This window comes from Equus caballus, chromosome 8, assembly GCF_041296265.1.
Source record: "Equus caballus isolate H_3958 breed thoroughbred chromosome 8, TB-T2T, whole genome shotgun sequence".
In the NCBI taxonomy this organism is placed as follows: domain Eukaryota; kingdom Metazoa; phylum Chordata; class Mammalia; order Perissodactyla; family Equidae; genus Equus; species Equus caballus.
This window is the reverse complement of record NC_091691.1, coordinates 12,619,274-12,640,227: the sequence shown is the minus strand read 5'-3', so window position 1 is coordinate 12,640,227 and position 20,954 is coordinate 12,619,274. Positions and strand designations below refer to the sequence as shown.

The following is a 20,954-nucleotide window of genomic DNA, read 5'->3' as shown; positions in this document are numbered from 1 at the left end:
CATTGCTGTACCATCCAGGTAGAGTTGATTCTCCTTCCTCATTGTGTGCTATCTGGCCAGTTCACTGAGCGCCCACTCCCCTCGCTCCTGCCCTCAGGGGCAGCCAGACCATGCCCTCATCATAGGAGGATTGTTTTCTTTCTCTTTGAGGGGACTGTCCCTCACTTTCTGTGACCACTCTCTCTACCACCAATCAGGACCACGTGGGACTCTGGCATCCGATCCTTCTTGGTTTCATCATATCCTTTTTCCCCTAGCCTGAGCACAGAGCTCCAGGAAAAAGAGAGTGTGAATGAAGCCCTGAAGGGATCAGTGGATGAAGGCCCTGTGACTTCTTCCAGTCACCAGTACCCGTCTGGTTCCCACGGGCCTCCCAGCACCAAGGTTTTCTTGTCTGAGGAGCACGAAGACGTCTCTGCTCTGGTTGCAGCAACTGACTACTCCCATCAACAGGAGAAGAAAGCTCCAACAGGTCTCCCAGGTAGTGTCCAATTCATGTTCCCCACGTTCCTGTCCAGCTCAAGATATGTCATCTCTTCAGTCTGGCCCTGGAGACTTAACTTGGTTTGAATCAGAATCTAGGACTCAGTTTAACCACACACATCAGGTGGGTGAGGTAGTTCAACACTCTTGCGAGTCCCAGGCCAAAGCTCTGTCATCCCCGTTGCCATGCCCGCTCCACTGCAAACAGCAGTCTCTGTCTCCTCTAAGTTGGTTTATCCCCAGTAGGGAGCCATCTAAGCGTCAAAAGATAAACACCTCTTGAATGTGTCTGGAAATTTACCACCCGGGGCGTGGTGTGAACCCTGGCACCCTCCACCACTTTGAATAGCAAGAATCCTGTTCTCTAGGTGGCACCCTAGATTCTTTCCTCTTTAGGAGTGATTAAATTCCATCCATCAGTCTAGTCTCGGTGTAGAACTTCCTCCAAACCAACAGCAGCCAGCATATCTGATGGAATAAGAGCTGAATCTTGCCACAGCCTTTCCAGAAAGCAACTAGATGAGCTCCTCATGACCTCGGGAAGAATATGTTGAACCCTTTGCCCAGGTTCAGGGAGGAGAACTTTGTTGTATTGATCTGCCAATTCAGAGACAGTCTGCCCTATGACTCAGGAAAGGAAGCCTGGTCCCTTTTCAGAAGACACAACCCGAGGCCTCCTGGAATATTCTGACACTATCCTGTTCTCACGCTGAGAAGACTTATGTCCCTGTGTTCAAACAGGCCCCTGGGTTGGTAATGTGTCAAGAAGCAACTTTTTATGATGACTGGCCCTGTCCAAATTTATTTGCAGAAACTCAAAAAGATCAGAAGGATGAGGAAAGAGATGAGCCAACAGCCCCCAGGTAACTGGTAATCCTGGTTGTGAAAGCAATGGTGACATCTGAAGACCTCAAATCCAGGGAGAATTAGAAAGTACCAGGAGACCTATTTCATCCCATCACACTACCACGAATCACCCCTCTTAAGAATGCTGTCTGTTTTCTTGGGACTTGTCCTGTTAGTTTCCACGTGGTATTAATTTCTCAAGTTTAGGGACCTAGAATCAGCTTGACACAAGGCAAACTAACCAATCTTAGAGATTTCCTGCACTCAGGGAGACCACGTGTCCTCTCTTGTTTGGGGAAAACTAAGATAAGTTGCATAACTTCTGTCTGCACATTTGGCCTGTTCAACGGTGAGGATTTCATAGCACGACATACAGCTCGACAAAAATGTGTCTATGGTCTTACAGTATTGAGAGAAACAGGCCTAGAAGGCACGAGATGTCTGGGAGCCCACAATGCCCCGGGAGCCTTTACTCACCGCGCCTCTGTAAGAAAAGTGGCACAGAAGTTATGCTTTGGAGTTGTAGGAACTCCTGTGGTTCTCGTTGTGTGCTCTGTGTCATGACTGCGCCATAGAGGAGAGCTGAGTCTCCTTCCTCATTAACTCGTTATCTGGACGGGGCAGTGAGCACCTGCTGCCCTCCCTCCCCCCACCACGGCAGCCTCACTTAGTTGCAGTCAGAGGAGGACTGTTATCTTCTTCCTCTTTCAAGGGATGCCCTCTTTACCTTCTGTGACCTCTCCCTTAGTCTTCCAATCAGAACCAGTGGGGAAGTTGCGGTGTCCGGTCTTTCCTCGTTTAATATTCTGTTATCTTTGTGCCTCTGGGCTCGGCAGGGAGCTGCAGGAGGAGGAGGAAATGGATGACGCGTGTCAGGATTCTTTGGATGAAAAGTATTTGGCTCTTTCCAGTCACCATGACTTGTCTGACTCCTGCCACCCTCCCGACAGTCCCACCCTCCCATCTGATGAGCATGAAATCTGCTCTCGTCTGGTTGGAGCCCGTGAGTACTCTATTGGAAGGAGGACAAGCCCCGAATGGTCTCCCAGGTAGCCCCCATGTTCTTTGTGCTCACACCTCTGTCCAGGTACAGAAATGTCTCTTTGATGGCAGGCCTTGGAGACCCATCTTGGTTTCAGTCAGAATCTAGGACTCAGTTGTAAGCACACACATCGGGTGGGTCAGATAGATCAACACTCTTGCGAGTCCCAGGCCAAATCTCTGTCATCCCCGTTGCCATGCCCGCTCCACTGCAAACAGCAGTCTCTGTCTCCTCTAAGTTGGTTTATCCCCAGTAGGGAGCCATCTAAGCGTCAAAAGATAAACACCTCTTGAATGTGTCTGGAAATTTACCACCCGGGGCGTGGTGTGAACCCTGGCACCCTCCACCACTTTGAATAGCAAGAATCCTGTTCTCTAGGTGGCACCCTAGATTCTTTCCTCTTTAGGAGTGATTAAATTCCATCCATCAGTCTAGTCTCGGTGTAGAACTTCCTCCAAACCAACAGCAGCCAGCATATCTGATGGAATAAGAGCTGAATCTTGCCACAGCCTTTCCAGAAAGCAACTAGATGAGCTCCTCATGACCTCGGGAAGAATATGTTGAACCCTTTGCCCAGGTTCAGGGAGGAGAACTTTGTTGTATTGATCTGCCAATTCAGAGACAGTCTGCCCTATGACTCAGGAAAGGAAGCCTGGTCCCTTTTCAGAAGACACAACCCGAGGCCTCCTGGAATATTCTGACACTATCCTGTTCTCACGCTGAGAAGACTTATGTCCCTGTGTTCAAACAGGCCCCTGGGTTGGTAATGTGTCAAGAAGCAACTTTTTATGATGACTGGCCCTGTCCAAATTTATTTGCAGAAACTCAAAAAGATCAGAAGGATGAGGAAAGAGATGAGCCAACAGCCCCCAGGTAACTGGTAATCCTGGTTGTGAAAGCAATGGTGACATCTGAAGACCTCAAATCCAGGGAGAATTAGAAAGTACCAGGAGACCTATTTCATCCCATCACACTACCACGAATCACCCCTCTTAAGAATGCTGTCTGTTTTCTTGGGACTTGTCCTGTTAGTTTCCACGTGGTATTAATTTCTCAAGTTTAGGGACCTAGAATCAGCTTGACACAAGGCAAACTAACCAATCTTAGAGATTTCCTGCACTCAGGGAGACCACGTGTCCTCTCTTGTTTGGGGAAAACTAAGATAAGTTGCATAACTTCTGTCTGCACATTTGGCCTGTTCAACGGTGAGGATTTCATAGCACGACATACAGCTCGACAAAAATGTGTCTATGGTCTTACAGTATTGAGAGAAACAGGCCTAGAAGGCACGAGATGTCTGGGAGCCCACAATGCCCCGGGAGCCTTTACTCACCGCGCCTCTGTAAGAAAAGTGGCACAGAAGTTATGCTTTGGAGTTGTAGGAACTCCTGTGGTTCTCGTTGTGTGCTCTGTGTCATGACTGCGCCATAGAGGAGAGCTGAGTCTCCTTCCTCATTAACTCGTTATCTGGACGGGGCAGTGAGCACCTGCTGCCCTCCCTCCCCCCACCACGGCAGCCTCACTTAGTTGCAGTCAGAGGAGGACTGTTATCTTCTTCCTCTTTCAAGGGATGCCCTCTTTACCTTCTGTGACCTCTCCCTTAGTCTTCCAATCAGAACCAGTGGGGAAGTTGCGGTGTCCGGTCTTTCCTCGTTTAATATTCTGTTATCTTTGTGCCTCTGGGCTCGGCAGGGAGCTGCAGGAGGAGGAGGAAATGGATGACGCGTGTCAGGATTCTTTGGATGAAAAGTATTTGGCTCTTTACCATGACTTGTCTGACTCCTGCCACCCTCCCGACAGTCCCACCCTCCCATCTGATGAGCATGAAATCTGCTCTCGTCTGGTTGGAGCCCGTGAGTACTCTATTGGAAGGAGGACAAGCCCCGAATGGTCTCCCAGGTAGCCCCCATGTTCTTTGTGCTCACACCTCTGTCCAGGTACAGAAATGTCTCTTTGATGGCAGGCCTTGGAGACCCATCTTGGTTTCAGTCAGAATCTAGGACTCAGTTGTAAGCACACACATCGGGTGGGTCAGATAGATCAACACTCTTGCGAGTCCCAGGCCAAATCTCTGTCATCCCCGTTGCCATGCCCGCTCCACTGCAAACAGCAGTCTCTGTCTCCTCTAAGTTGGTTTATCCCCAGTAGGGAGCCATCTAAGCGTCAAAAGATAAACACCTCTTGAATGTGTCTGGAAATTTACCACCCGGGGCGTGGTGTGAACCCTGGCACCCTCCACCACTTTGAATAGCAAGAATCCTGTTCTCTAGGTGGCACCCTAGATTCTTTCCTCTTTAGGAGTGATTAAATTCCATCCATCAGTCTAGTCTCGGTGTAGAACTTCCTCCAAACCAACAGCAGCCAGCATATCTGATGGAATAAGAGCTGAATCTTGCCACAGCCTTTCCAGAAAGCAACTAGATGAGCTCCTCATGACCTCGGGAAGAATATGTTGAACCCTTTGCCCAGGTTCAGGGAGGAGAACTTTGTTGTATTGATCTGCCAATTCAGAGACAGTCTGCCCTATGACTCAGGAAAGGAAGCCTGGTCCCTTTTCAGAAGACACAACCCGAGGCCTCCTGGAATATTCTGACACTATCCTGTTCTCACGCTGAGAAGACTTATGTCCCTGTGTTCAAACAGGCCCCTGGGTTGGTAATGTGTCAAGAAGCAACTTTTTATGATGACTGGCCCTGTCCAAATTTATTTGCAGAAACTCAAAAAGATCAGAAGGATGAGGAAAGAGATGAGCCAACAGCCCCCAGGTAACTGGTAATCCTGGTTGTGAAAGCAATGGTGACATCTGAAGACCTCAAATCCAGGGAGAATTAGAAAGTACCAGGAGACCTATTTCATCCCATCACACTACCACGAATCACCCCTCTTAAGAATGCTGTCTGTTTTCTTGGGACTTGTCCTGTTAGTTTCCACGTGGTATTAATTTCTCAAGTTTAGGGACCTAGAATCAGCTTGACACAAGGCAAACTAACCAATCTTAGAGATTTCCTGCACTCAGGGAGACCACGTGTCCTCTCTTGTTTGGGGAAAACTAAGATAAGTTGCATAACTTCTGTCTGCACATTTGGCCTGTTCAACGGTGAGGATTTCATAGCACGACATACAGCTCGACAAAAATGTGTCTATGGTCTTACAGTATTGAGAGAAACAGGCCTAGAAGGCACGAGATGTCTGGGAGCCCACAATGCCCCGGGAGCCTTTACTCACCGCGCCTCTGTAAGAAAAGTGGCACAGAAGTTATGCTTTGGAGTTGTAGGAACTCCTGTGGTTCTCGTTGTGTGCTCTGTGTCATGACTGCGCCATAGAGGAGAGCTGAGTCTCCTTCCTCATTAACTCGTTATCTGGACGGGGCAGTGAGCACCTGCTGCCCTCCCTCCCCCCACCACGGCAGCCTCACTTAGTTGCAGTCAGAGGAGGACTGTTATCTTCTTCCTCTTTCAAGGGATGCCCTCTTTACCTTCTGTGACCTCTCCCTTAGTCTTCCAATCAGAACCAGTGGGGAAGTTGCGGTGTCCGGTCTTTCCTCGTTTAATATTCTGTTATCTTTGTGCCTCTGGGCTCGGCAGGGAGCTGCAGGAGGAGGAGGAAATGGATGACGCGTGTCAGGATTCTTTGGATGAAAAGTATTTGGCTCTTTCCAGTCACCATGACTTGTCTGACTCCTGCCACCCTCCCGACAGTCCCACCCTCCCATCTGATGAGCATGAAATCTGCTCTCGTCTGGATGGAGCCCGTGAGTACTCTATTGGAAAGAGGACAAGCTCCGAATGGTCTCCCAGGTAGCCTCCATGTTCTTTGTGCTCACACCTCTGTCCAGGTACAGAAATGTCTCTTTGATGGCAGGCCTTGGAGACCCATCTTGGTTTCAATCAGAATCTAAGATTCAGTTGTAAGCACACACATCGGGTGGGTCAAGTAGCTGTACACCCTTCCAGGTCCCAGATCAAATCTCTGTCACCCTGGGACCCAATGCCAAGCACAGGCTGAGGAACACCAGGTAAACCAGAGTGGGGAGATTCAAGAGATCATAACACGCTTCCAGCCACCACTGATGCTCCTGCACAACAGGAGTCTCCATGAGCTCCTTCTAGAAAGATAGGCCCTCTGATCTCTCCTGTAAGTTTCTTCCTAATTGAGTTCCTGAACTGAGCATTAATGCCTGTCCAAGTAGGGTGGTAGTCTTGCCTATTTCTTTGGAGATGTTGTTACCATGGTTCCTCAGCTCTGGACTCTGGTCTCTCTCACCTCTGAGATATCTTGTCCTTGCTAAACAGTCTGCTGAGAAACGAGACAAAGATACCTCTGTCTTTCCATGTCTGGAGTTTTCGCTGAAATCAAGGCATGGGCCCTGGTGGCCCCACCTCTATGAATCACCCAGGATCCTGGCCTCTCGAAAGCGCCAAACAAGCTTTACTCCGTGGGGTGTATGGATTCCATCCATCAGTCTCATCTTGGTGTACAATCCCACCTATCTCACCAAAGACCAGGGTGTCTGCTCGGGCCAAGCTGACTCTTTCGGCAACACCTCTTGAAGGCTGCTGACATGTTCCCTGTGATCTTTGGTGAAAATAGACGTATTTAACTGTTTGCTCGACTCAGGGCAGAGGACATGGGGGTGATGATCTACCAGGGCCGGGCCGATATCTGACTAGACGTTTCTGAATTTGTCTGCAGAAAGTCATGAAGACGAGGAGTATGTGGAAGAGAGAGAACCACTGTCCAAAATGAATGACCAGGGGAGGGTAAAGGACAGGTAAAGTATGGAAAGGGTCCTAGAAAGATCAAGGAGCACAAAGGTGACCACATCTGTGATGCGATGGTCACCCAAACCTGCAGATTGCAGTCCTGTCATTCCCTCAACCAACAACGACATAGCCCTCTGAATGGGGCTGTGCAGTCTCCTTCTGGTACTTGTAGAGTTAGTCTGAACCAAGGTGAACCAACCACTCTCATGGATTTCCTGTACTCCCGGACATCACGTGTCCTCTCATGGATGGTGGGTTAAAGGCAGGGTGAGATTCACATCCGCTTTCTGCAGAGTTCATCTTAGGTCGTTGGCAGGTATTTCACAGCAGGGAAGGTAACTAGACCCCCCAAAATGGTATTATGTTAGACACTGAGAGAAGGTGGCCTAGAAGGTACAAGAACGCTGGAGTCTGCAATGCCTCAGGAGCTGGTATTGCCTGGCCGCTGATGGAGCTTTCAAAACTATTTAGGCATTTGCCAAACATGTCCAAAAACTGTTTTGAAGGCAAATGGGGGATGTTCTCATAGAAACCTCTGTGGAGGTCCTAAGAACCTTTGACTCAATTCCAATTATACGTTTTCCTTTCTAACCCAACATAGGGAGTTCGAATTTCTAATTCGACTTCAGGCACGAGAGCTGACCCAGTTACGCCTAAAGACACGGGAAGGAAGAGAGCTATCCGTCCTGCTTAATCAGAACCTCAAGGAGCTCCTGGGCCGCAGTGACCTTAACAACCTCCGGGGGCAGGCCTTCCAAGAGCAATTGGCTGAGGGATGCAGGCTGTCCCAGGCCCTTGTCAGCAAGCTCGGCCCAGGTAAGGCGGCCACAGGCCCTGATTGTGCTGAGCCCTCCAAGGTCCCCGGCTCACAAGAGACTCCACTTCTCCCCTCCTAATGTTTTTGCCATCTGTCCTGGTTTCCACATCACACTTGGGGTCATGACAGGACCAGGAGCGGCTGGGTGGAAGGACAGAGAGGAGAAATGTACAAGGTGGAGGTGACAGTGTTCCGAGTGCCTGCTTCCTCCCTCATTTGCCATGGCCCTTGGGACAGGGGGCAGCCTCCACCCAGTGTTAGAGCACAGAAAGGCAGACATGATAGGAGGCAGCTAGTAAGGCTGAAAAGGGCCCTGAGCTAAGCGTGGACGTTCCCAGGCTCCAGCCTGAGTTCTGTCTTTTCTAACAGTGGGTGCGGGACGGATGTATCCTTCCTGGATTTCAGTGTCTTCATCTCTAACGTGATTAACACATGTGTTGCATGGTAGCTGTAGCATTCCAATAGGGAAGTCCTATGAGCGTACTTTCACAATGCTAGGGTCACTCACTGGGGTTGATTTCAGTGCTGGGTATGGTAGAATCTGGTAGTGGGATGTGGGTTTACACTAGAATACTTAGCACTTAACGAGGAGAGAATTTTCCTGGTGAACGGTAGAAGCAGACGTGGAAGTCCCCATGAAGGAGCAAGTCATGTGAGACTCATGGGACAGAATTGTTTTTCGTCTCCTGAGAGAAAGGAGGAGGTTCTCTGTGAAAGGCATGATGAGATACGGAGTCACTGAGCTTGGGAACCAGCCTTGTGGCAGGAGGGAGGAGAGAGTGGGAGGAGCCCCTAGGAAAGCTGGAGGAGCATCTCTTGATCTGGGTAACCAAATCAATTTTTAACTCCTTGCCCAGTTCCACGAGAGCATGCCATCTGGGACCCATCAGATCAGGGCCACTTTGCCTGATCCATCAGAATACCACGGCAGCCCATTTCTTTACAGACAAAACACGACACCTTTCTGAACTCATGTAGAGGTAATTCGTGTCTCCAGGCCCAGAGAGGCACCTGCATTTGTAACGGGTGAAGTGCAACTAGCTCATGTCTAAATGGACCTTTCTCAATTTCTTTGCAGAAAACCACGAAGAGGAGGCTGAAGAACAACTGGGATCACTGACCCCCAGGTAACAGTGAAGGATCAGAGGAGGGTAATGTGCAATCAAATGCAGAGAGGGTTCTGGAAAGAACAAACGCAGAGGTCAAAAGCAGCTGCTTTCCTGAAGCAAGGAGGCACAAAACTGGCTGATTGTGCTGGTCTCCTCCACTCCCCCCATCTGGATCGTCCCTGTTCTTTGCAGCATGTGGAGTCTGTCTCACTCCCAGTGAGGTAACCAGGCCTAGAGACGTCCTGCCCCTTCAGACATGCCTTCTTCTCCTCCGGAGGGTCAAAACCCAGAGTCAGGTCCATACCTGCTCTCTGCATGTGGGCCTGAGCGTGTTGGCAGGTATTTCATGACAAGGAAAGTAACCAGACTAAATAAACATTCCTATTTTGCCTCAACCTTTAGAGAAGGAGGCCTAGAAGTTCCAAGATCTCTTCCAGTCTCCAGTGTCTCAGGAGCATGTTTTCACTGGGTCACTGTGTGTAAAATGCAAAAGGAAAGAAGAAAAAATGTGGTCCACCAAAAATGAGCAGATTTCTACTTGGAAGGCCTTTTGGGGATATTCTCACCAAAATCTCTCTCAAACTGCTTATCATCTCTCATGACCCCATTTCCACTCAGGATTTCTCTTCTCTCCCGCCTAGGAAATACCATTTCCTCATTCATGATCATGCACGAAAGCTGACCCGGATACGCCAGACGTTACGGGAAGGAAGAGAGCTCTCTGTCCTCCTCCATCAGGACCTCAGGGACCTCCTCACCCACAGTGACATTGGCAGAGACTGGGGACAGGGCTTTCAAGAACAACTGGCTGAGGGATCCAGGCTGGCAGAGCACCTTGTCCGCAAGCTTAGCCCAGGTAAGGCGGCCAGAAGCCCTGATTGCGCTGAGCCCCTCCAAGGTCCCTGGCTGACAAGAGCCTCGGCATCTCCCCTCATAACGCTTTCGCCAGCTGTCCTGGTGTCCACATGGCACTTGGAGCCATGACAGGACCACGACTGGCTGCGTGGGAGCAGAGGGGAGAAATGCACAGGGGGACGTCATAGTGCTCCAAGGGCCTGCTTCCACCCTGAGGGACCGTGCCCTTTGGGGCAGGAGGCAGCCTCCACCTGGTGTCACAGCACACAAAGGAGGACGTGACAGGAGGCAGCTTGTTAGAGTGAAAAATCCTGGACTGAGCCAGAGCTCCTCGGGCTCTTGCCTGAGCTCTGGCTTTTATAGCTACAGGCGAGTACTTGATTTCTCCTTCCTGGATTTCCGTCTCCTCATCTGTAAAATGGGTCAAAAGATGTGTTGCCTGGTAGCTGTAACTACTAAAGGAGGGAATGCTCATGAATGTGCTTCAGAAAGGGATCATACTCCTAACTGTTTGGGGTTTATTTGGTTATAATCTGAAAATCTTGGGGCAGATACGTTGATTTGTAACAGAACACTTTCCACAAGAATATTTTCCCCTCTTATGATATAAAAGCCAACATGCAGGTCCCCGTGAAGTCCCGGGATGTATGGAGGGGTGAGTCATGGGGTTTTCTATCCTCCTTTTAGAGAAAGGAGTAGGGTCTATGTGGGGGTTCTGAGTGGACATACAGTCACTGAGACTAGGGAACCAGCTTTGTGGAAGGAGGAGGAGAGAACTAGAGAATTCCAGAGGGAAACTGGACAACTGCCCAATGACCTGGAGACAAAAGATATTTGATCTTTACGCAGTTAAACTCAGAGCACGTCATGATGGGGATCCAGCAGATCAAGGACATTCTGCCTGATGGGTCAGGACACCATCCCAGGCCATTCCTTCAAAGTCACACATGGGGCTGTCAGTACAACTCTCTCAGTGTGTCCTGCCCTCATACACAGGTCATTGCTGTCCGTGCCCAGGCAGGCCTTTGTGTCTGTAGCGGGTGAAGGGGCACTATTTCATCTCTGTCTGGATTTTGTTTGCAGAAAACCTGGAAGACGATGACGAGGAGGAAGAACAAGAATCGCTGAGCCCCAGGTAACAATGAATGAGGAGGGCTAATAAGCAAGGGTACAATGTGGGGAGAGCACCTGAAAGAAAGACCCTGAGGGCCAAACAGCCCCAGGGTTCACAGGCAAGGGGGAACCAGCACCGCCCCTGCTGCTGATTCCGCTCACTCCAGCAACGATGGCAAAGCCCTTTGAACGAGGTTGTCTCTTGTCTTTGTGGTACTCGTGGCCTCGGTCTGACAAGGGGAACTAAGAACTCTCAGGGATTTCCTGCCCTGAAAGAAATCCCTTGTTCTCTCTTGGAAGGCTAAAACAAGGATGAGATGCATGTCTGCTTTCCCAACTGATGGCCTTAGGTCCTTCATAGGTATAGCATAGCCAGAAAGGATCTAGACAAAATTAAAAAAAAAAAAACATAACAGGTCACAGTATTGACAGAAAATGGCCTAGAAGGCACAAGATCTCTGGGAGTCCACGATGCCTCCGAGGCCTGCATTCGCTGGGCTGCCATATGTAGATTCAACACAATGTATTCACAAACTGGAAGCCATTGTATAGGTCTCCGAGTGTGATGCGACTGTCTTACAGGGAGAGCGCAGCCCCGACACCCTCACTGTGAGTCCAGTGCACTGAGCACGTTCTGCTCACTCTCGTCCTCTCTCTCTCCCTCTCTCCTGTTCCAGGACAGCCAGGCTTTGCCCCAGTTCCTTGGACCCTACCCTTCAATCAGAACCAGCTGGGACACTGTGGTGTCTAATCCTTCTTGATCTCTTCTTTTCTCTTCCCTCTCTCACCAGTCTGGAGAGGGAGCTGCAGGAGAAGGAGATTGTGAATGGAATCCTTCCAGATCCATCAGGTGAACAGAATTCGACTCCTTCCAGTCCTCATGATCTGTCTGCCTCCGGGGAACCCCTCAGAAGCACTGCCTTTCCGTGTGATGAGCCTCAAGTCAGATTGACTCTGGAGGCAGCCAGTGAGTACTCCCATTAGAAAGCAGATAAATCCAAGTGGTCTCCCAGTTAGCCTCCATATTTTTTAAGCTCACCACGGCTGGCCAGGTAGAGAGATACTTTCTGCAGGCTCTTGGACCGAGTTTTAAGTACAGATTTCAGGAGGGCTTGGGAGCTGTGCTGTCACCCTAGTCCCTAGCTATGTCCCTCTCAGCCTGTCCCTCAGGGGCATCTGCAAGCCATTTTTCCCCAGGTGGGAGAGAGAAGGGATCATGACCACCTCACAGCCAGCACTACAGCAGGAGCACAGTAGGTATTTGTCAGACCTCTTTCTTTAAGATGACACATCTCATCTCCTGCAGTGTTTCTGCTAATTGCATTTCCTGAGCAGTGTCTCCCACTCCTCTCTGGCTATCCACACGTGGAACAGTTTTACTCAATTATTCTGGAGGTCTGTTCTCATGATTTGGGGGTTAAAGCTGATGCTCTACTTCCTCTGGGGTGACTACCTCCCTCTGAAGATTTAAAAACGAGATCCTAGACGCCGCATCCTGCCTGTGCCCCTTGGTTTCAATGAAGCCAGAGCTCTGGCTCTGGTTTCCCCTCCTCCATAAATGGCCATGAGTTTCATCCTTTGTGTAGGCTCAGTGACTTCTTCCATGTGTGGGTTAGAGCTTCAAGCATGAGGCACGTCTTAGTGTTCTAATCTCATGGAAATGTCAACAACCAGTGTGCCTGATAGGACCCTCGTCTAACTTATGAGCAAAGAAGAACATGAGGCCACAGGACAGAAGGACTACAAAGGCAGGGGGAGGCGTCTGCATGTGTAGAGTTGGACCATGATGAGAACAGGACTTCTGGGTGATTGGATTATTCAGACGTTTCATTGTGTGGAGAGGACAGGATCAGAGAAGCAGAAGGAGATTCATGGATCCAGGTGTCAAGGATGAGAGTCTCATAGAGTGTGTTGTCAGAAATCTACATGGTAACACCATCCAAAATGAGATTTTTACGAAACATTTAAAACAAACATTGGTGGCAATGAGGATGTGCAGAGGGGAGGAGAAAGGGGAACCCACAGTGGTGTGGAGAAGGCCCTGGGGGTTATGATCCACCTTAGCCTGACCTGGACTGGTCTGAGGCTATTTCAGGTCTCTGGGTAGCCCTCTTTCTGAGAATAGATTTTCATTTCACAGAAGAAATTGAAACATGTTGGATTAGGGACTAAAGCCCAGACCCCCGGAAGAGTGTGTAACATAAGGACTGTGCAGCATATTACGTCCCTGAAGAACCACACCAAGCCTGATGCCGTAGCACCTCTGGCCCCTAAGTTTCTTATAAGGGTCTCAGACCTCTACCTCATTACTTACAGCCGCTACTACCTGCCCCCCCCTTGCCCACCAAGTGGCAAAAGAATATATATATGTGTGGGTGGGTGGAGGGCAGCCAAAACTTACAGAAAACGAAGGTCAAAAGGCTCCAGAACTTTGCAAAGATTCCAAACTTGGTCTACAGTTTGCCAACTCCCTTCTTACTGGAAACAGAAGCCTTGGGACCATACTTCTTCCCTTCCTCTGATATTCTTCTGGGCAGACACCAGCAACTCTTTCTCCCCCATGTCCTGAGTCCTCTTTAGAACCTTCTCTGTAGGCTCCTGGACTAAGGTTACTACTAACAGAGTACTAGGCATGACCTCATCTGCCCATGCAAAGCCCTCTGGACTCCCAATCAGTGGGTGATTGTCCACTTCAGGGCCACTGCAGCCTGGGCACCTGCCATCTCGGCCTCCCCAGGCACACACGTCATGGCGACATCTCCTTCATACACATGAAGTCTGAGTTTGTTTCCTGAGACCACTGACAAGCAGTGACTTCTGAAATGAGTGGTCTGGGAGAGCTTAGCAACGGGAAACTCGGATTGGTCCTACTGAAACCACTTCTTGTTTCAGCTCCTTCCTGGGAGGCTTGTCAGCAAGGGCCTTTGAGTGGAAACTTGAGTTTCCAAAGGACAGAGATGCAAACTTCACAAGCACAGCTGGAGCCAAGCAGCTGGGGGAGCAATTATCTGGGGCTGCAGCTGGACCAGTTCCATTGCGGGGATGGCAAAGCCACGCTTGGTCTTTCTTTCACCACCTGGAGCTGTGCAGCCAACAGTGTTTCCGCAAACCGAGGTTCACTCTTCCAAGGTAAGAAAGAAAAGAAGAATAGGAAGCTCTAGTCCACGTGTTGGGCGTCACAGGGTAGTGGGGGGAGGCGACAATGGGGCCTCTCCCGTGCTCGCTTCAGGTCAGGTTGAAAGCCGTGAGGCTCTGAGAGAGCGAGGTGGTGAGAGCCTGGGCTTTAGGATCAGCTCTGCCCCAGGTCCCGGGTTTACATCTTACCCGCTGTTTCCCTTGGCCAGGTTGTTTAATCTCTTAGGTATTTACATCCCAATTCCCTCATCTGAATCCCCTGAGAATTAGGTCTGCATTCCATACTCTTACTCACACTGCGTTAATACTCTTGGGAGTATTAAGGACATCATTTCTACAGTGTCTGATTCAATAAAAATTGCTTGCTAACAACTATGAGTATGTCAAATCTACCCCCGTATCTTTCTGGTGCTTTAACACTTACAAAATGATTCTGCGTGCCTTGTTCCGTCTGATGCAGAGCAGTCTTGATGGTCTCCACTCTCTCTGGACCCCATCTTCCCTTCTCTGTCAGAAAGGCACGTTTGCCCATTTTCCCCTCGTCTTTCAGGATCCATCATCAGGCCAGTTTTCCTGTTAGGTGCCCCCAGTAACACTGCCGTAGACACACTCAGTCCCCATGGAAACACTGGTGCACGGCTCAGTCTCCTCCTTATTCTTCACTTTTTTCCCTCTGTTTCATGGAAAGGGCCACCTTCATCCTTAAAGTGCACAAGTCAGTCTCTTTTAGGAGACTCGATTTAATTCACCAGCTCTACTCATCTCTAAGTCCATGTCCTCAGTGTTTTTCTCCTCAGGATCCTGAGGGGTTGCTTCCAACTGAGCTTCCAGACCCTGACATCCGTTTCCTCTGGGTCTGCTCCTCCTCACCCTCCACCACTCTCAGCATCTCCTCCTGGGCCCTGGAGCTGCCTGGTGCTCATCCTTGAGGTGACGGTGTCCTCTGAGGAAGGAGGAGAGACCCATGTTCTCAAGCGGAGGTGGGGCAACAAGGAGCGCCCTGTCGCTCGTGGACAGGTCCTACAGAAAGTCTCAGTGAGGGTCAGGGGAGGCGGAGCCCTGACAAGTGCCGTCAGATCTTGGGCTGTTGAGTTGTCTTCTCACCCTCTAGCCTTTCTTTTTCCTTCTCCTTGGCTTCCCCAATCCCAGCCAAGACTCAGCCTCACTGGCCTAGTCGCTCTCTTTCCTGCTCACTTTCCACAGGGGCCTGAGGAGGAAACCAGGCTCCACGCCAGGTTTTTTGGCCAACGATAGTTTCTTAGTCCATTCAGGCTGCTGGCACAAAAATTCCATTGACTGGGTGACATAGAAACCGCAGAAATTTATTTATTGGAGTTCTGGAGGCTGAGAGGTGCAACATCACGGCGCTGGCACCTTCGAGGTTTGGGGAGAGCCCCCTTCCTGGTTCACAGAGACTGTCTCCTCGCGCCATCCTCACGTGCTGGAAGGGATAAGGGAGCTCTGTGGGGTCTCCTTTATGAGGGCACTAATCCCATTCATGAGGGACGTGCCGCCCAAAGGCCCCACCTCGAAACACCATCACACTGGGGATCCGGTTTCCACAGAGGAATTTGGGGGAACGTAAGCGATCCTTCTCTGGAGATTCCGTCAATGCTCTTTGTGTTATCCTCACCGTCCTCCTCCTGGTGTTCCACGGGTCATCTGTTTCTCGCCACAGGCTTTCTCCTTCTTCTTGCACTTCTAAATGTTTTCCAATTTCAACTGACCAGAATAGTGATTAGAATGTCATATTCAATGCCTCCAAATCACTATTTATTCATCTGTTCCATCAGAGAAAAAAACACATATGCATAGATGTATTTATATATTATGTCATACATTCTGTGTATTTTGTGTGTACCTTGTATAGGGTACATATATGACATATATATATGCAAGTTTTGTAAACTCCCCTGCTTTCACCCTCCCCCAGTTTTTTCTCTCCTATGTTTTCCCGTGCACTCTGGTTCTGCGTGATCTCTACAATCTCCTTCCTGCCAGTAGGACAACCTCTGTCCGTGTGATTTCATTCCCTTTGTCTTCTCTACTGAGACACTGTCTTTATCAATTCTGTTTTTCTTGATATCTTTTGGCAAATGGGAGTGTGTTTGCCTCCTGACCATCTCATCACCACTGAGCACTGTAAGAAAGATCGACAAAAAAGAAAATCTCACTGTCTGCATTGGCTTCACCTCACCCCCACGGACTTTCAGATGGCCGTTGTTGTTCGAGCCACTTTCCTTATTCGATGTCGCTCTCGGGTGGGGAGTAAGTCACTGTGGGTCGTGAATAACTGTGGATCCTGTTGGCTGTGGTTTTCTTTTCAGAGCTGCGTTTGGACGCATCCCTCAGGATGAAGACCCCTCCCACGCTGAAGGGTGATGCTCTTGAGTGTTCGGATGCCAGCAAGCAGGGGTGTCAAGTCATTGGCCACATTGATGCCTCAAGTGTCATCCAACAGAGGATTCTCAAAAGAAAACTGCGGCTCAGCAAGTGGAGACTAGCATGCAGATTCCCTGGCCTTCAAGCTTAGGGTCCAGAGGTGAGCCCATCCGGGGCTCTCAGATGCACTTATTCCTCAGTGCTCTCTAAGCTCATAGCTCAGTCTCCTGCTCTTTTTTCTCTCCCTTGTTTGTTCTGTTCAACATCGGGTGCTACCTCTATCTGGTCTCACCTCTGTCCTCCGTGGGGGCTGCCACTGTGCCAGGCCCTTCCATCTCCGTCTCCTGTGTGCACTCTGACCTCTGCTGTGTTTCCACTGCCGCTGTCCTGATATTCCCTCTCACCTTTCTTCTTAGTCAAGGGGAAGCCCAGCCCCATGGTCCTCCTCATCACAAAGCATCTTTGAGCCACTGAACACATTGCGCTTTGTCTGAAATCACACACTTTCTTGGCTTCTTTGCCTTCCCTTCCCTGCTTCCCCAACTCCACTGCCTCTTGCTTCTGGGAGCATTGTCCAAACGGATCACTTGCACATGGATATTCCTCCTGTATGTGTTAGGGAACCCGACCTAGGACAACCCTTAACCCTGGACTTCTCCATGTGAATAGGAAGTGTTGAAACTGAGGAGAAAGAGCCCCGGTTATAAAAACTAAACGAGTGGCTGGGTCATGGCCATGTGGTTGAGTTCACGCGCTCTGCTTCAGCAGCCCAGGATTTTCCCGGTTCAGATCCTGGGCACGGCCCTAGCACTGCTCATCAGGCCATGCTGAGGCAGCGTTCCACAGCGCAGAACTAGAAGGACCCACAACTGGAACATACAACTATGTCCTGTGGGGCTTTAAGGAGGAGAAGAAGAAAACAAAAAAGATTAGCAACAGATATTAGCTCAGGGCAAATCTTTAAAAAGAAAAAACCTCACTGAGAGCCTGGGTGGGAGTGCTGGACTGGCCTGGTGTCGGGTTTCTCCTCAGCCCTTGGCTGGTCTGCATGGGGCTTCCAGGGACCGAGTGTCCCCACCTCAGGGCCTCCTCGGAGCTGGCAGTAGTACTGCCATGTAATAAGCAACTGGGGACTTTTGTTTAGATGAATCCCTTGACCTCACAACTCAAGATTCTCATTTAAATGCTCTGGGGTGGAGTTCGGGCTTCAGTATTTTTAGACAGCTCTCAAGTAGTTTTTATGCAGCTAGAGATAAGAAGAACCCTTTGTCTCCTATGACCTCAGGTTCAGCATAGAAATGTGCCAAACATGTCAGTGCTTCATTGAAATGTCTGAGTATCCATCAGTCCTTGATGGAATTGTATTCCTCTCTCAACTGTACTATCTGTATAACATGCCAGAAAATCAAGAAGAAAAAGAGGTAGATGAATGGATTAGACTTAGAAGAACTCTGCTTGGAAAAGACTTTCTCCAACTTTTTAGAATACAAGATAAAATGAGAAATAAACATTACATAGAAACCCAGTTTACAGATAACAATACCTCCCTATTACAAATAACAGAATTTAGTACCTTCTTTAATTTTTTTCTCTTCTTTCTTTTCTTTTTTTGGTGAGGAAGATTGGCCCTGAGCTAACATCTGTTGCCGATCTTCCTTTTTCCTTGAAGAAGATTGTAGCTGAGCTAACATCTGTGCCAATCTTCCTCTATTTTGTATGTGGGAGTCTGCCACAGAATGGCTTGATGAGTGGGGTGTCTGTCCATGCCTGGGATCTGAACCCGGGAACCCCGGGCCACCCAAGCAGAGGGTGCAAACTTAACCACTATGTCACCACGCCAGTCCCTTCTTTCATATTTATCATGTAAAATGTGAAGCTCACAGTCCATCAAATTGAAATCAAGTCCAATGGGTTTGGCGCTACAGTTGGAAAATTTTACTATTGATCAATTTTGGTCATTAAGTAAAATCCTCAAAGAGAACCATTATGTTCATTCCCCTAAAGAAAATATAATAGTAAATAAATTGGACGTTAGGAAAAAGAGTTAGGTTTATGCTTCTTTATGCCATTCTTTACACCGGCGTAAATCTTAAAAAGGAATCTTTCCCGAGGGAGTGCTTTGGGGGAATCAAAGGGCGGGTGGAAGAGAACCTAGTCAAACCAGTTGCCTTCTGCATCCCCTTCAGAGACTTTCTGGTCTAGACGTTGAGAATATTCCTAGCAATGCCCTAAGGTGTATCCTGGTGTGGAATCAACAGGAGGACTGAAGGAAAACCAGTGCATCCACGGTTATACTCCTTGCTGTTTTTTTGCTAATTCCATTGTGCGTTTCCCCTTGTGGGGTTCTTCCTCAGGCCCTCGGGAGAATATTTCTCTGTAAAGCCTTACTCTCGTCCAGCCAAGGTGACCCAGCAGTATCTACTTCCTGTCGACACCTCCGTACTGGAGCCTTTCCTCTCACCTTACCCGAAATGGACACAAAGGGAGAGGTCTGAGTTCTGGCCCCAGGGTTGTCAATAACAGCTCAGGCGGCTTTAGTTATGCCTGAGCCCCCTGGCATCCCCACTCCTCATCTGCAGAAGGTGGAAGTGGATTTGGATATATTCTGAGGTCCCTGTAGGCTCTTCCATGCCGGACCTCTTCCCATCGCCTGCCCTTCCTCCTCAGAGTGCTGGGACAGAGAGAGAAAGAGGGTGTGCCTCTCTGCCAAGGGTCCCCTCCTTCCCACAGCAGTCTGTTTCTGAATGTGTGATGGATGCTGAGCACATCCCTCCCTGGGAGGTGTGAGACAACCATCCCTTTGCTCCAGACGAATGGGATTCAGGAGTGAAGTGGCTGCTGAGGACAGGGTGGTGGGGATCTGGCTAGGGCTCTGCAGCAGCTCTGAGCTCGGACGTCGCCAGCTCCTGGTGGGCGAGGACAGGGCTCCCTGGATGCTGCACCGCAGACTGGATGGAAGTTTAGGGAGGTTCTTCTTCTAACTTTGGATCTCCCTTTCCCCTTCAGCTCCTCCTCCCAGTAGGAGCTCAGCTTGCTCCTGGCCTCTGTCACCATGTAGCCAGCCCTCCAGGCTCAGCTCGCAGCAGGACCTGACAAAGACTCACACTGGCTTCTTTTTTCTCTCTCTCTCAGATACCAAGGACTTCCGAAACCAAGAAAAGAAGAAACCCCATTATGCAAAGTCGCTTTTCCACTTGATGCAACACATCTAAAACAGCCAATCCAGCTCCAGCCCAAACAGAACACCAGAGGGATCCTTTGCTGAGAATCCACATCACAAGCACAAACCACTCTCCACGATGTTTACTCCAAAAGCCTGCTTCGATGGGAGCAATCCCAGCCCCTCAGCCTCCAGTTGTGGGACATCGCAAAGGAGCCCAATGCCTAGATGCACACACGGTTCTGAGAGACCTTACCCCTCACTCCTCTCCATTCCCATCCCCTACGAAACCAGAATCAGGAGCAAGTGGGCAAAGACAGCGTGTCGATCCGGACGTTCTTTGCCACCAGCAGGGCTGTGCTAGGAGCAGACAGCAGTAACCGTGCAGTGTTCTTGCTGAGAATGTGCAGGCTGAATTTCATCATGAGGTCATTATCAGACAGCTGCAGAACGGAGACCATTGAACAAGACAACTGACCTTTCTTCCAACAGTCAGTGCCACCGCAAAATGACGACCACAAAGAGGAGAAGAGATATTTTCGCTTCCTAAGGACTGAAAGGATTATGTTATTGTGTTTTTTTAGTCCTTTGGGACCAAAAATATCTCCTCACCCTTTTGTGGTTGTCTGTGGTGGTGGTGATGTGGCCTTGTTTGCAGGGCACAGGTCAGTCGTCTGGCTCAGTGGTCTGCATTCTGAAGTTGTCTGACCATTTCCTCCTGATGAAATTCAGAATCACCCTTCTGCCAAGAACACTGTACAGTTAGTTTCTGCTGTGAGCGTCCTAGCGCAGCCCCCTGGAGACCAAGGATGTCCAGTTTATCCACCACCGTTACTGTGTGACTAGCATTGGTCACTTTGTTCTGGAGGGCCCACGAGATCGGTTCATTGTAAAGAGGCCTTTTTTTTCTTTCTATCATTAGCAATTTGGTGAGTGGTACTTTGAGAATGTATGAATATCCTCTTCTCTAAAGATCTTTCTCTAAAATTTTTACCATCATTAATGAGCCCTGCTGTGTGTCACTTATCGTATTCCTGTTAGTACACTGGACATTTTCTAATTTCGTCATTCCTCTATACTTGTAGCTGCTGGCACAGTGCTGTGGAAAAGAACTTACCCTCCCCCTTTCATACCATTAAAGTTTCTGTTGTGACTGTCACTGTGGACTCGTGAATTTTTTACATGCATTAGCATAATCCATTATACTCAGGATTGATTTTGTTGGATATGGATTTAAGTCAATAGAAAT

The 20,954-nt window shown here is 49.3% G+C and overlaps 1 protein-coding gene across 1 annotated transcript; it reads left to right on the top strand.

Annotated features, from left to right (window-relative positions):
* The first annotated feature begins 257 nt into the window (after nucleotides 1-257).
* LOC138915167 (neuroblastoma breakpoint family member 6-like) lies at nucleotides 258-20,864 on the top strand. The gene is made up of 14 exons (XM_070219879.1): nucleotides 258-481; nucleotides 1,295-1,346; nucleotides 2,166-2,332; nucleotides 3,193-3,251; nucleotides 5,956-6,122; nucleotides 7,064-7,142; nucleotides 7,736-7,950; nucleotides 9,030-9,078; nucleotides 9,702-9,916; nucleotides 10,999-11,050; nucleotides 11,820-11,995; nucleotides 13,921-14,157; nucleotides 16,491-16,705; nucleotides 19,678-20,864. The coding sequence occupies exons 2-13, from the start codon at nucleotides 1,316-1,318 to the stop codon at nucleotides 16,694-16,696; spliced, it is 1,653 nt and encodes a 550-aa protein (XP_070075980.1). The 5' UTR covers nucleotides 258-481; nucleotides 1,295-1,315; the 3' UTR covers nucleotides 16,697-16,705; nucleotides 19,678-20,864.
* The last annotated feature ends 90 nt before the right edge of the window (nucleotides 20,865-20,954 follow it).

What these genes read in the sequence shown, in the direction of transcription:
- LOC138915167 (XM_070219879.1), top strand. Translation starts at nt 1,316, where the DNA reads ATGAGGAAAGAGATGAGCCAACAGCCCCCAG. An exon ending in CAACAGCCCCCAGGTAACTG is followed by an intron (nt 3,252 to 5,955) that starts GTAATCCTGGTT and finishes TGGGCTCGGCAG; the next exon opens with GGAGCTGCAGGAGGAGGAGG. An exon ending in CTGGGATCACTGACCCCCAG is followed by an intron (nt 9,079 to 9,701) that starts GTAACAGTGAAG and finishes TCTCCCGCCTAG; the next exon opens with GAAATACCATTTCCTCATTC.